The following is a 16,195-nucleotide window of genomic DNA, read 5'->3' as shown; positions in this document are numbered from 1 at the left end:
ATGTTTGTAGATGAACAGGACAAAGGAGAAATTTTCCCAAATGTACAAACTAGAAGAGAAAAGCCCGATGCACACAAAACATTGCTGGTTTTTCTCGTCAATTTGTCCATAAACTATTAAAAGTGTTTATAGTGATATGGAATAAACAATAAAGCAAGACTAATAGAAGCTGAGTGAAAATTATGTTGTACTGTGTATAACTAAGGCTTCAATTATATGGTGACAGCAATAAGGTACAAATTAATTTTAGAATTTACAAACAGTTTTTGAAATTGGAAATAACATTACTAAAAAGAAATCAAGTAATTTTACGTAGGGAGGTTGTGGAATCTCTGTCACTGGAGTTTTTTAAGAACAAGTTAGGTGTCAGGAGAGGTCTAGATAATACTTAGTCCTGCCTCAGTACAGGGGATTGGACTAGATGACCTATCGAGGTCCCTTCCAGTCCTACATTTCTATGATTCTGAAAATTTGGGAGGAAGGATGGTCCATTACCTATGGCAGTAACCTGGGACTGGGTTCAGTTCCTTGTTCCACCACAGGTTTCCTGTGTGACCTTGGGCAAATCACTTAACCTCTCTGTGCTTCAGTTCCTCATCTGTAATAGCATTTCCTTACCCCACAGGAGTGAGGCACTCAGATACTGCAATGATGGGCCAGATTTCTACCTAAGATAAGACAATTCGTCTTATCCAGTGGACATCATAGCACCTTGTATCAGGAAAATCAGCAACCAAAATTTTCACATGATAATTTTCATTTCATCCTGGTATTGTTGAAGTCAATAGGAGTTTTATCAGTGACCTCAGTAAGATCAGGATTTGGCCCATTACATTTTAACTTTACTACATGGTATCATTTATTGTTCTAAGAAGATTATATATTGACAGAATGCAAACAGAAGAAATATATGGATATTTTCTTCTTGGTCTTAATTCTTCTATCTGTCTATTTTACTATTTAACAATGTTTAATTCAAGTTTGACATGAATTTAACGTTGAATTGTGTTTAGTCTCTTTAATTTGGTACGGTAATTACCAATTCTGAGCTCAGCTTGTCACGTGAAAAGCTGCAGCTGAAGGTTTGAAAGCAAGCAAATTTAAATTAACTCTGCAAACAAATGCTCTCAGATAGTAGTTAGACAATGATTTGGTATTTGAAGGCTAAATTATGCTTCCTTTTAGGAAACTTGCTATTACCGCTAACTCCCCCCAAAATAGATATTCTCTAGCTGATAGAGAATTCATCATCAAGAAGGACATAGAGAACATGCAAAGTTTCTTATTTTCCTAATATCCAAAGCATTAATTAAATCTGTTGAAGAAATATCAAAACAATTGTGTTCCTTCAAATAGTTACACTTTATTTATACAATAAATGATTGCTGGAGATCATGTTAAATTACCAAAAGTTATCCTGCATTGAGTATATGCAAGGAGGTAGAAATAGCCATGTTCTATGAGCTAATTATGGACCCGAGTACCTAGTATTAGGTGCCTAGTTCACAGATTTTGATGCTAGTTCCTAGTGAGTCAGCTGATGAGGTGGCGCCTCAGAGGAAGCTCTCTGATCACTCCTCTAATGGGCTAAGTCCCAGATTTGTAAAGGTATTTAGGTGTTGCAGTGCCTAAATCACTTAGGAGCCTATGTCCCATTGACTTTTAGTGAGACTTAGGTGCCTAAAGACCATATCCTCAAAAAGATTTAGGCACCACCTCACAGACACTTTAGGCACCTAAATCCAATATTTAGATCCTCAGAGCCCCTACTTAGCTGCCACATAAATTAGTTTGTGCCTAAACTCCCGAGGGTCCTAAGTTTCCTGTGGTGGGCATATGCAAAGCCACATCAGTCCTGACACTCAGCACCTAGTTCACACCTAAGCCCCAACACAATTCACAAACTAGGAGTTCCTTCACCTACAGGGCCCAATCTGGTCGGCATGCTGAAAGTTCACCTACTGGATCAAGGCCTGAACAAAACACATCTGCCAGAAGAGGAGGAGGTGGTAGTGGTGGTGCCACCCCCCTTTTAACCAGCAGACATGGGTTCAGCTCCCCGCTCTGCTTCATGTGGAGCAGGAACTTGAACCTGCTCTCCCATATCCCCATGAAGGCCCTAACTACTGAGTGATTGATTGGGTGCTCTCAGGTGGGTCTCTTCCAGTCTTTTCTGCTGAAGCTTTTTCCCCTTTGTATTTGTGTATATATTGGGCCAAAGAGAGAGGGAGAGTGACTTTCTAGCCTGATGGTTAGGCACTCTCTTGGGAAGGGGAAGATCTGTACTAATTAATATTTAAGCCTAGAAAAGGGTATATGACCGTGAATCCCAAGCAGGGAGAATCTTAAGTCCCACCTCTCTCCTCAGCATTTCTTACTGGCTATCTTAAGTGGCTCCCTGCTCAACTTGCTGGCTTTTGTGAATGCTATTCTTAGGTTCCTGTCTCTCCCCATGTGTTTGTTCGAGGGCTTTCCCTTCACCCTCTCCCCTGGTTCTTGTCATGCAGTCGGAAAGCCGACCAGAAGTTCGAAGTGCAAGCAATGTGTTGTTTATTGGGGTTAATTTCCAGAAGGCATATGTATAGCATAACTCTGATGCCACAGAGCCCTGTTTTCCAGTGTTTCCACTCCCCACTCCTCAGCAAGCATAATTATACCTGAAATGCACCCCACAGTCCCATCCCTTATAGCTTATGGTCATCTTCCATTTTGGGAGGTTGGCGGGCTAGGGACTTCATTCCCACCCCTTTTGTATCCCATGAGAAGGGTAAGAAGTGAAGTTGGACTCCGGTCAGGGGCAGGCATTTCTCTGGTCTTTTAGTGTTGCCCCTCCCCCCCCCCCCAACTGGTTGCTTGACCTTGCCTTCAGATAAGGAGTTGAAGCAGTCTTCAAGTATGCGCTCATATATTACGTTCCCACCATGCCCAGTAACACTTTAACTGCTCTTATCTATTTCCATTATACTAACAAACCTATCTGGTTTAGGAAAAAGCAACATTTACAGTGTCTGTCTTTGTTCTTAGTAAGAATCCCTTTGTTCACACATATTAGTAAAAATGTGTATATATATCCAAAACCAAACAGGCAAGCAGAACTCAAAATATTGTCTTAGGTGAAACAACAGGCCTGGATCCTACATTGGCACTAATACTCCTATAATACTCCTAACAGTGTTGTATTGCAGGACTGGGCACCTAATTCAGGGATTGCATTAAACAGCATGCTTAAAAGTTAGGCAATGCAAACTCTGAGTGGATCTAGTCCCCTTTATGAATGTAGTCCTGAATACCTATGATACTTTTGAAAACAAGTTTTAGGTTCCTAAATCAGTTAGGCATTGCAACATTGAATGGAGTGATGTCTAAATATCTTTAAAAATCATGGCCTAACCCAGTATCTCTGTTTTTTATCTGTGTGATTTCTCATGTAAGCCATCTTTAGATTTGTTTTATATCACCTGATATTTCTCAGAACATTAAATGGAGTATTTTGAACTTCAGAAACAAATAGATGGTATCTCACAGACATTCATCTTAATTTGGTCCTCTTAGCAGACAGTGCAACATTTTGATTTTAATATTTTGTTTTTAAGAATTGAAGTTGACCTTGTGAGGAGCTAGCAAACACATTTTTCCCTCCCTATTTGCACGCCTCTAATTTGCTCCTCTGAGATATGTGTTCTTATTTCTTATGTGACTCCATCCTCCTAACTAAAACTAAGGAACTGCTGATTAAAAGGAAGTAAATCCGTTCATAAACTAGTGGGTTTTCTAGGTTTTCTGATTAGCTTTACAGATCCCCCTTATTAATCCTTAAACATTGCATACTCTGCAAAAAATCACTGTCTTTTACATTACTATAGATGATACTACAGAACATACTGTGGCTTGATTTGGTACAGACAGCTGATACTATTACTCTTGGGTTTGCTAAATATTAACTAGAAAATATTTTCCTCTAGATGATCTCAGTTATCGCTGGCTTCTAAATGAGTTCCCAGTATTCATTACTTTGGACAAACGGCGATTTGTGTCACAGACAAGTGGCAATCTCTACATTGCAAATGTAGAAGCATCAGATAAAGGCAATTATTCATGTTTTGTGTCCAGTCCTTCAATCACAAAGAGTGTATTCAGCAAATTCATTCCACTTATTCCCCAGGCTGTAGACCGTAAGTATTTATGAGAAGTATTCTGTTTGCATTTTGATTTTTTTCCCGTTTACTGCAGTATTTTTAGCTCTGAGATAAGTCTTAAGGCAGCCAGTGAACTAGCATTTTGGTAGGTTTACTTTAGACATATTATTTAAATGTTCCACATACAAAGGCCCAGATCATTCCCTTCTACTGGGGTCATCTTGGAGAGGAAACCTCCATGAAGATCCCCCCAGAATCCCTTCTCTGTCCTCAAGATATGAGTTTTTCTCCCCCCTCACCATCACGGAGTAGGCCATTGGACCTGTCCCAAAACCTGTCACATCTCCTGGCTTTGGCAGGCCTAAGGATCCCTGTTGGGGGGGGGGGGGGGGTCGTGACTCCATGGAAAAGCTGAGGCAGCTCCTGGCAGTATTATGTTTTCTGGGAAATCCCCTAAGCAGTGGGAAACCCAGCCTCTTCTGGTCCACTCTCCCAGGCCCTGTTACCTTCTGCTATGACGACTCTGGAATGGTATTGTAAAAGCCACTGACCTGCTCTTCCTGCAGGAGGGAGGGAAGATCTGTACTGGTTATCTAGAGATCAGAGGCTTTGTATAGTTGTGCCAATCCCCTAGCCTTCTCTTTGGCTTCATGTTACTAGATTTTTCACTGCCATTTTGTCAGCAAAGTTATGCATTTTTGATACTGTAAATACTGCCCAGCATGCACTTTGGAATGTCCAGCACTTGTCTTTCATACACTATTTGCTTGATGCAAGATTTAGTTTTAACAAAATTGGGCTCACTTGATCAGAAGCCACATATTTTTCATATTTTTAATTTTACAGAACACACTAGATTCCTATTTCATATTTATTTACTTTACTATTTTAACAGAATGTTCACCACAGAATTTCCACATTTAGAGAGAACTTAGGATAAATACTCATGGTATTTCTCCTTGTGTGAGTGGTTCCTATCCATGCAAAAACATGTTAATTGGCATTAGAACTCTTGGATAACAATTAGATTAATAATCAGTAAGTGCCATTTATTCACTAATAGACAAACTATCGACCTTATGCCAGCCAGGCTGGTCTGGAAGAGAGAAGGAATCCACCCCTTTCCTCAGACCATGGAGCAGCCCCACAGTTGATCTGTATCTTCAGAACTTCAGTAACCCTTGTGGCTGTTAGATTTTTCTCTGCTCTGTAAGGGGTAATAGCCAGTGAATGTAGGTAGTTTCAGCTCAACTGATCCTGTCCCTAGCAGTTTCTATCCACACTGAGTCCTTCATTTGATAGCATAAGAGATGCTCCACAGAGCTCAGCTCACTGGTAGATAGGGTTTCATATGCCCACGTAGACTCCTGGCATTCCATCACTCCCTATTGCCCTGTGTAACAAAGCACAATAGTTCTGCTACTTCCAAGTACCTCTGTGCCTGCAGAAAAGAAGGGGGTGACCTTAAAGTTCACAAAAATGAAAATGATTCTATCCACACTTGTTCTAAGGAAGCCATGGAGATAAGTTGACAAAAGATAGGAATGTGCTCTCTCCGTCATCTTTACAATCTACTGTTACACTTCAAAATAAGTTTAAATATGTTTACACTACAAAATTGTGCTCTTGAATATTAGCTATTAATCATCCAATGAAAGATAATTTTTTGAAAATAGTTCTGCCTTATTGTTAAAGTTTTTCTGTGTTAAGTCAGACTTCACTGATAATGGACATGGTGTCACATATCGTAAAGAAAAATTCTCTCTGGAATTTTAAGACATTTTCTTGAGCTGTAGAAGTTAAAATTGCTGTATTAATTTCTGTCACTGACTGGCTATGTCTGTGAATCTCTTTTAATGTTAGGATCTAAAGTATATCCAGCTGATATCAAGGTTAAATTCAAGGATACATATGCACTCCTGGGGCAAAATGTGACACTGGAATGTTTTGCACTTGGAAAGTAAGTATATTTTAATGTAGTTTTAGAATAATACATTGGCTTTCATATCTCATTGGGAGCAAAAGTTCAGGATATTTAACGCAAATACATATTATTATGTCTTTTCAAAGCCCCGTTCCTGAGATTAGATGGAATAAGTATCTTGAACCCATGCCAGCAACTGCTGAGATAAGCATGTCTGGTGCAGTTCTCAAGATCTTAAATATTCAGTTTGAAGATGAAGGAACTTATGAATGTGAAGCTGAAAACTATAAAGGAAAAGATAAACATCAGGCAAGAGTTTACGTTCAAGGTAGATAGAGCATTTTAATTCTTCATAAATTCTTATGTTGGGGAGCACCTGTGTTTTCACACTTGATATCCATGTTATCTAATTGCATCATTTTGACACACTGTTGTTTGAGTTAATAAAACAAAATCCAAAATTCATGCATTGTGAGACAACCATAAAAATGATCTATTAATTGAACTGCTCAATTTAATTCATTGTAGTAGCTCTACTTACATCTTGATTGCAATGTGAAAGGGTTTAAAAATGGCATAAATATGCATAGTGAAAGCTAATTTGCTTAATTGTAGAACAGTCGAATATAAGAACTGCTAAGGGAAAAACAGGTCACTAGGTTTATCACACTTTCTTGTTTCTTCATTCTGTCTGGCTCTTTTCACCCTTTCTCTCTTCGTCCTGCCTGCAATTTCTCTTTTATATACACACTCTTTCTAAAGATTTCTAAGGTGTCTTAAATGTCTGTTTAATCCTAACTTCAGTGAAATATTCTACTAATGTATATGAACTGTGACAAAGCTTTGTCCTTGCCTCCGTGGGTCCCGCGTTTCCTGGCGGATTTCGCTAGCCTCAGAGGCTCACTGTGACTCTCCACTTAACCCTTCTCTCTCAAGAGACAAGGGTCAGAGTCTACTGAGAAGTTATCCTTCCTTCCACAGTCTCTGTTGTCTCCCAGTCTCAGTGATTAATCGGGGGCAAAGGTGGGGGGGAGCCCAGGCCCACCCTCTCCTCCGGGCTCCAGCCCAGGGACCCTAATAGTATCAGCTATGGTAGCTGACCTTTTAGAAACATGACATGTACAATTCCCTGGGCTACTTCCCTCACAGCAGCCCTCGCTTCCTCAAGCTCCACTTCACCCTTGCCTCAGGGCCTCCTTCCTTGTGCCTGATATGGTGTGTACTACTCAGTCTCTCCAACAGCACAACTTCCTCCCACAGCTCCTGACATGCACACCCACCAACTAACTGGGAGGCTTTTAACTAGTTTCAGCCAGCCCTTGATTGGCTTCAGGTGTCCCAATCAACCTAGCATTCTCCCTGCCTTCTGGAAAGTTCTTAACTGGCCCCAGGTGTCTTAACTGACCTGGAGCAGCTGCCATTTCACTGATCCTGGTACCAGGGATTTGTTTAGCGTGGAGCTAATATATCTATCTCCCACTACTTTTCTATAGCCATCTGGCCTTTCCCCATCACAGAATGTTAATAATTCTTTTGAGCTTTCTCTACTTCACTTTTTCTAGATTTTAAATACCTTTGGGGTTTTTTTTTCCATTGGAGGCAGATTTCCATTAAATCACTTCCTTTTGTAAAAAACTGAGTATCTTAGATCTCAGTGGTGTTTATTTTCATCCAACAATTGTTTTTATTTTTGTTCCTGTTATTTTGCACCATTGGCTTTCTCTTGTTCCAAACTGTGACATGTCTATCATTCTGTGTTTAGCACTCAAGAACATAGTGCATCCTACTGCTAGCAGTGGAATGGGCCTGAGATAACCTGTCTCTCGCTGTCAGGGGGTCACCACTATTTATTATACATGATGATAATGAATATGACTTTTCTATTATTTTGGCACTTATACAGTGCAAGAATAAATGTAGGTGCATTTGATTTTTGTTTGTTTCTTAAATGCCTTCTCGGCTTCCGTGGAATATTTTCTGGGGAAGAATAAGTAATGCACGTTTTAAGTGCATTCCTTGTTATCTGCAATTCCAAATTGTTTACTTATATCTATTTTATGGTGCTACTAATAAGTTAATATGTGGAATAACTGCAATCTAATATGAACACCATAGAGGTAATGAGTATTATCTTACATTCACTTCAGCAATCATGATTTGTTATGTCCACTTCCCATTGTTACCTCTATAAAAATTGTTTACAGTTATTGTGGCGCTCATGGGATAATTCCAAATATTCCATGACCACCATTGTTTCTTACTTAAATTAGTTGGTGCATTACTGATTTACAATATTCCCTGTGCTTGATGGCCTCTGAATTACCCATGTAAGAGAACCTTCACTATAGTATTTCTTGAAATGTGCAGCATTTCTTATGATTACAGTTATTGCAATTGGTATACGAAAATTCAAGTCCCTTATAGTAAATTTGTATCTGCCCTTATGTTTCTGAGACTTCTGCATCTATGGGAAGAGGTGCGTATTCTTCATTTTCCCTATATTTTAATATAATTTTGTGCTCTCATTCACATTCTCAGAATGAAAATTAGTTTTAGAAAAAAAGTCTATCAAAAACATGCCAGCACATATTTTAGTGGGATACCTCTGATATAAAGATTACATTGTCATGAGTTTTTCTGTTAAATGAAAGCTATATTTTTAAACTGAAATTTCAAATTAAAATGTTCTCTTTCTGGAGACTATGGTCAGAGACGTAAAGCAGTCACATTGGACCCAATATGCCTGCCCATACTGTTTTTTTAAAATTAACTTTCTTTGACTTCATAAAAAATCTCTTAATTTGGAATGGGGGGGCAGGAGGGTGAAGGGGAATTATTATGACTTGGCCTAGAGACTCTAAGTTTGCTATGATTTGTTATCTGTGCTGCAAATAAGTGGGGAAATTATAGGGATATGTATTAAAAATATCTCCTAGGGTGTGCACGCCCCCATATAGATAGGGTTGCATATACCTAGTTGCCCATTAGAGCAAGGATATCAAAAAGGAGGAATTGGAAAAACGGGCATGCTTCTTGTAGGAAGAGCTTACAACAGTTCCAAGAAGCAATATGGAACTAGGAAAATGAAGGACTATCGTGCTTAAAAGAGATGTGATATGAAAATTGTTGTTTATTTTCCCTACAGCTGAAGCAACCCATCTTGTTGCATCTAGTAGATTCTGCACAGTACACTCAGCAAGATCTTCTATAAATGAATATTTTCAAGAGGGCGAGTTAATGATAAATTTCCAGCCATAAGCTGGATTCCTTCAATTGGCTTAAGCCAGATCTGTAGTATTAGCTTTGCATACTTTTTATGTTCATTATTTCATTATAGTTTGTGCATGCCGTTTCGCTAAAATTTCAGCACAGTTGGTCACTCAGAATGACTTTTAGTTGACTGGCCTTGTGAAACACTTCATGCCATCACTTGTAATTAGTATAGGAATTATATTTTTGCACATTCTGCTATAGCTGACATGCACCCATGCTTGCAGTCTAAGAAGAAGAGTCTCATTTTCCATGCAAATAAAACCTTGTGTGCACACTTCACATGAAAGCATAAACATATGTTCCAACAAAAAGGAATAATCCTTAGTCCTGATATAACAATTGTAAACTGGACTGCTACACTTTTAGTGAACTGAATTTAAAAATATATAATGGTACGGTCCTTATCATTATAGCAAACAATAATTTGCTAAGAGACACACCAGAGTAATTACAAGTAAAAAAAAGAAAAACCTCTCTGCTTCTTCCTTATAAAGTCTCAGTTCCTTCTTAAAGAATATATAAAGCAGTATGAGATGTAAAACACAGCACCATCAATACAGTCAAAATACCTGTGTATTGCTGCTTAAAACAAGGAACTAATGTTAATGAATAGCACAGTATTGTAATGATTCTTCTTTAAGTGATTGCACATGTCAATTCCACTGTAGGTGTGCGCGTGCTTCGTCCACAGTTGTTGGAGATTTTTCCTTCAGCAGTTCCCGTCAGGGCAGCGTGAACTCCTGGCGCCTCATGCCACTGCTCAAAGGTGTAAAGGGCTCCGCTGCCCCCAACACTCCCCCTCAGTTACTTCCTACCACCCGTAATGGTTATTGGAGCTGTAATCTTTGCATTTCAAAAATCTTCCCTCACCTTCTTGTTTATATAGTTCCTGTCATGTTAGTTTGGCTTAGAGTTGTGTTTCTGTATATAGTTACCAATTAGAATAAGTTTAGTCTAGTTCTTAGGGTAAACTCCTCTCCAGTGCCTGTTTGGGTACTGGGTCTGGTACTGGACTCATGCCACACTCTCCTGGCTTTAAGGGCTGTCACGCCTATGGCAAGCCAATACCAGTCAGCGACCCCCACCCCAGCTGCCTGAAATATCTGGGGGAAGCCCACATAGGTGAAAAATGTCACATTTGTAGAGGATTCAAGCCCTGTTCAAAAAAGGACAGGGTGGCCAGGCTCAAATATTTACTGATGACATCTGTGCTTCGCCCTCCATTAGAACCTTCCTGTTCGGAGCACGTATGAGTTGGTCAGGAGTGCTCCATCCACTCTAGCTAGCCTCACTGGTACCAAAGAATTCCTCAAAGGATTTGGTACTGGGGCCTTTGAAATCTACAGGCAGGCACTGGGTGCTGCAAAGAATATTGAGGAACACTCAAAGAAGAGCCCCTCCCCCGGCATAACTTCCCTGCAAAGAGGGATTGCTGACTGCCAAGCCTAGGAAGGGCCCATTGCGACCAATCGCAGGATTGGCACAACTCCTACTACTGACGGGTCAACTCCTGGTATTTTGACGGTACTGTCTACATCTGAAGCGCTTGAGGCAGCTTGCAAACTACTGAACTTGTTAGTTCTGGTTTCAACTGTGGAACAAGATTCCCATCAGGCACCAGGAGTGGGCGAGCTGGATTCTCCAGTGCCTGTTCTGGTTCCAGTCACCATTCAGTACCAGTGGCTGCTATGGTTGCAAGGTCTCAGCAGATTCCATCAAAAGGAAAGCCTGCAGTGATCTCGCTGTTGCCTCTGTCACCTGATTCGGAACAGGTCTCCCTGATGACATTGGGATCAGCTCCCACATGGCCAGAGGAAGCAGACTCATTCCCCTTTTCGGATTCTAAGGTCAGATCTTATTCCTCCAGGCTGGAGCAACCCCAGCGGGATGTCTACCCACCTTGGTCCAGATCAATGGCCAGCAAACAGCTGGGTCCCAGCACTGTACCAGTGGCCCTTCTGGAGCCTTTGTGGCATTCCCCCACACTCTGCAGCATTCAGTAGACCCTGGGACATGAGCACCAGTCTCCATTCCCCCTCTGCCGATATCAGTACTGTGCAAGGGGAATTGATTACTCCTGTGCAAGAATTGGACGAGGGTCCCCCTCAACAACCACTGGTCTCTTCTTCTTCATCCCTGGATGAGGCAGTACTTGCAAAGTCTACCTCACCCCCACAAGATGACTTCAGAGTCCACCAGAACATGCTAAAAAATGGTGACTGTGGCTCTGGATAGCCAGCCAGAGAAAGTGCAAGGAAAGTCACACAGGTTGGTGGACATTTTCACCTCTCCTGGACCCTTTAGGGTAGCTCTCCCTGTAAATGAGGCAATCCTAGTGCCCACCCTAAGCTTATAGCAGACCCCATCGTCCCTTCCTCTCACAGCTAAAAGTGTGGAAAGGAGATTATATGTGTGGAAAAGTGTGGAAAGGAGATTTTTACAATCACCTGCCTCCAGGTTCCCTGGTAGTGTCTGCTGCAATTGAAAAGGATCAGACCTCAACCCCAAAGGGGAAGAAAGCAAGGAAGCTGTACCTCTTTGTTAGGAAAATGTATTCCACATGAGGGTAACAACTGAGAATCACAAACTAGCAAGTTCTTCTTGGTCAGTATGATTTTAACCCAGGGGTCGGCAACCTTTCAGAAGTGGTGTGCCAAGTCTTCATTCGTTCACTTTAATTTAAGGTTTCGCGTTCGAGTAATACATTTTAACGTTTTTTAGAAGGTTTCTTTCTATAAGTCTATATATGTAAAGTAGTGTCATATGTAAAGTAAACAAGGTTTTCAAAATGTTTAAGAAGCTTCATTTAAAATTAAATTAAAATGCTGATCTTACACCACAGGCCCACTCAGCCCACTGCCAGCCTGGGGTTCCGTTCACCTAGGCCGGCAGCAAGCTGAGCGGGGCCTGCGGCCGGGACCCTGGCTGGCAAGGGGCTGGCAGGCAGAACCCCAGACCGGCAGCGGGCTGAGCGGGGCCAGCAGCCAGGACCCCAGACTGGCAGTGGGCTGAGCAGCTCAGCCTGCTGCCACTCAGCCCGACGCCGGTCTGGGGTTCAGTCTGCCGACTCCTGCCAGCCAGGGTTCCAGCTGCCAGCGCTGCTCAGCCCGCTGCCGGTCTGAGATCCCAGCCCTGCCCACATAGAGTGGGTACCTGCCTTCTCCCTGGTTCTAGCCCATTCTCTTCCCCTCTCTCTATACTGAGCTCAGGATGGGAGTGCACTGAGCACAGGGCTGGGGGTGAAGGAGCAGGCTGGGGGTTGGGGTGTAGGGTCTGGCCAGGATCTAGAATGAGGGAGGGGGCTCAGGGTTGCAGTTTGGGTGTGGAGTGCTTACCTGGGCAGCTCCCATTTGGTGTGAGGGGTGCAGGTGGGAATGTGGGGGAGTGGGGGGGGTGCAGGAGCTCCTGTTTAGTGCTCAGGGTGGGGGTGGGAATGTGGGGGGTTCAAGAGTCAGGACATGGGATCTGAGGGGGCTGGGTATGTGGGGGGGGTGCAGAAGTCAGGACAGGGGTCTGGGGGCATGTGAGGGGGGTGTAGGATTCAGAACATGGGGTGTAGGGGGGCTGGGTATGGGTGGGGGTAGTGGAGTCATGGCTGGGGTCGTGGAGGGGTGCAGGGATCAGGGCAGGAAGCTGGGGTGTGGGAGGGTGCAGGGATCAGGGCAGGGGGCTGGGGTGTGTGGGGGGGGTGTAAGGGTCAGGGCAGAAGGCTGGGGGTGTGGGCTGGGATAGTGGGGTGCTGCTAGCCCCCTGCCCAGAGAGGCTCACGGCAGGGGGCTGGAGGGTATATGCCCTGATTCCACCCCCCTTCCCCAAGGCCCCATCCCCACCTCTTCTCCTCCTCCTCCCGGGAGCAACGAGCGCGCTGCGGCTCCGCTTCTCCTCCTCCCTCTCAAGGGCCATCAGTAGATCGGCAGCAGGGAGGGAGAGGAGGAGGGGCAGGAACCCAGCACGCTGGGGGAAGAGGCGTGGGAGGAGGGAGCTTGCCTGCTCTGCAACAGCAGTCAGCACAGGGCCGGAAGGGGGGGGGGCAGGATTTTTAATGCCACGCTGCTACCTGCCGGGGTCCCAGTGTGAGTTTGGCAGTGGGCTGAGCAGGACCGGCTGCTGGGACTCAGCAGGCAGCAGCGTGCCATTAAAAATCGGCTTGCGTGCTGTCTTTGGCACGTGTGCCATAGGTTGCCGACCCCTGTTCTAACCTGTGGGAAAGCATCCTGAAGTTAAGGACAAGCTTCCTGACAAGGACAAGCAGGTTTAGTGGCCAGGTCAGCTGCGCAGATGAGCCTGGATGTAGTGGATTCAGTGGCTCATGTTATGGCTTCCGCCATTTCCATGCGTCATTCATCTTCAGTGCAATCATCATGTTTGCCCCAAAGGTGCAGCAAACCATTCAGGACCTCCCATTCAGAAGCCTTTCATTCTTCTCTAAGAAGTTGGATGAAAGGCTTTGTAGCCTTAAGGACTCAAGAGCAATGCTTAAATCACTGGGGACTTATACACTGGCGATGAAAAGAAAGCCATTCCACGCACAACAGTCCCGTGGTTCCACTTGTTTATGCCTCGTAGCCAGAACTTATTGAGAAAGAAGGGCAGAGGTTGTGAGAGACGGCTGCCTCCTCCACACTGCCTGCTTCATTCAGGCAGACTGGTTCCTCAAAGCATTTATTTTGACTTGTTGCTCGAGAGCAGCCAATCACCTCCCATGATCCCAATTGGTCCCCTATTTTTACCAACCACCTATCCCACGTCCTAAGTGCTTGGTCCTGAATTGCCATGGATCGGTGGGTTCTAAGCATGGTGGAACTGGGTTATGCCCTCCAGTTTACTTCTATTCCTTCTTCCTATCCTCCTTGCCTGTCGCTCTTCAGAGACTACTCTCCTGAGAATGTGATACTGTAGGAGATCCAGTCTCCTCTCCTTGTGGGCGACACAGAGGAAGTTCCAATGCCTTTCCGAGAAAAGGAATTCTATTCCTGATACTTTCTGATCTTGAAGGCAAAGGAGGGCCTCAAACTAGACCATTCAGATCACCCTCACAGCTTTTTGTGGCAATCCAGGCAGAATAAAGGGCCACCTGATGTCCACTTAGAGAATCTCCTCCTGGATGATGAGCTGTATTCATCTACACTCCTGTTTGGCAGATGCAGAACCTCTGTAGAAAGTGGTGGCTCACTCAGGTAGATCACAGGCAGTTTCTGTGGCCTTTCTGGCCCAGATGCCCATCCTGGACCTGGGTTACAGTGGACCAAAAGCTGGATATGAGTCAACAGTGTGCCCTTGTTGCCAAGAAGGCCAATGGCATTTTGGGATGTATAAGTAGGGGCATTGCCAGCGGATTGAGGGACGTGATCGTTCCCCTCTATTCGACATTGGTGAGGCCTCATCTGGAGTACTGTGTCCAGTTTTGGGCCCCACACTACAAGAAGGATGTGGAAAAATTGGAAAATGTCCAGCGGAGGGCAACAAAAATGATTAGGGGACTGGAACACATGACTTATGAGGAGAGGCTGAGGGAACTGGGATTATTTAGTCTGAGGAAGAGAAGAATGAGGGGGGATTTGATAGCTGCTTTCAACTACTTGAAAGGGGGTTCCAAAGAGAATGGATCTAGACTGTTCTTAGTGGTAGCTGATGACAGAACAAGGAGTAATGGTCTCGAGTTACACTGGTGGAGGTTTAGGTTGGATATTAGGAAAAACTTTTTCACGACGAGGGTGGTGAAACACTGGAATGTGTTACCTAGGGAGGTGGTGGAATCTCCTTCCTTAGAAGTTTTTAAGGTCAGGCTTGACAAAGCCCTGGCTGGGATGATTTAGTTGGGAATTGGTCCTGCTTTGAGTAGGGGGTTGGACTAGGTGACCTCCTGAGGTCCCTTCCAACCCTGATATTCTATGATTCTATGGACATTTGTAAAGCGGCAACCTGATCTTGTGTCCACACTTCTATCTCCTGCTATGCCTTCACTCATCAGTCTAGAGACGATGCCAGATTTGGACAAATGGTCCTACAATTTCTGTTCTAGTAGGCTCTGGATATGCCTCCAGCTCAAAATGCTTTTGAGTCACCTGCAGTGGAATAGACATGTGCAATCACTCAAAGGAGAAAAAATGGTTACCTGCCTTTCTCTCTCTACCCTCCTTCCCCTCTCTATCAGAATCTCTCTGGTAGGAAAGAACTGGTGGGTTGGGGGCAACAGGGCTCTGCATACTTGTGAGCAGTGGTGTGAGGCACATGGGGGCATTCACACTGCCCTGATGGGAACTACTGAGGGAAGAATCTCTGACAGCTGTGTATGAGGCATGCGCACACCTACAGTGAAATCTGCATCACATCTTAAAGAACAACAGTTAAGGAAAGGTGAGTAATCATTTTGCGTAGACTGCACCTTCACTAGTAGATGGTGCTGTATCCTTATCTTAGTGTTAAGATGTCATCTTGTATGTTGTATGTTGTTATGATGTTGACCTGACCAGGAAGTGAGCAGGGAAATTCAATCCTGTCTGTGTGTTCTGGAGTTGGTACATACAGTGTCCCAATAAATCCTTTCGTTTCTATAAGCAAGTATTATAACTGGAGCCAGCAGCTTCAAGATGGCAAAAGTACTTGTGCCTGAGCAGAAATATACTGATCATGCAGATTAGACTGGAATCTGTGATACTTGGCAGACTTTGAGCTAATGATCTCTGTGAATGACTGGACTAACGAGAAAGCAGCTCAGTACCTAGTAGTGTTTTTGGATGGTGATGTCAAAGCATTTTACCAGCAGCTTCCCAGTGAGGATCATGACTCTTAGAGACCGTTATGCAAACACTTTTACACTGCTGTGAGCGGGGATTCATTTGACCTTTTGAAATTCTGGAAG

General features: G+C 43.6%; 1 protein-coding gene across 1 annotated transcript in view; it reads left to right on the top strand.

The window, feature by feature from the left end:
* CNTN1 (contactin 1) overlaps positions 1–16,195 on the top strand; it is a 448,663-nt gene that overhangs the window by 287,737 nt on the left and 144,731 nt on the right. The window contains exons 7-9 of the mRNA XM_048836059.2: positions 3,963–4,172; positions 6,000–6,096; positions 6,207–6,388. Of these exons, the coding sequence (XP_048692016.2) occupies positions 3,963–4,172; positions 6,000–6,096; positions 6,207–6,388 (489 nt within the window). The remainder of the gene's footprint in view (positions 1–3,962; positions 4,173–5,999; positions 6,097–6,206; positions 6,389–16,195) is intronic.

The sequence above is a fragment of the Caretta caretta genome, chromosome 1 (genome assembly GCF_965140235.1).
Source record: "Caretta caretta isolate rCarCar2 chromosome 1, rCarCar1.hap1, whole genome shotgun sequence".
Taxonomy (NCBI): domain Eukaryota; kingdom Metazoa; phylum Chordata; order Testudines; family Cheloniidae; genus Caretta; species Caretta caretta.
Note: the sequence above shows the minus strand (reverse complement) of the source record. Positions and strands in the feature narration are given on the sequence as shown.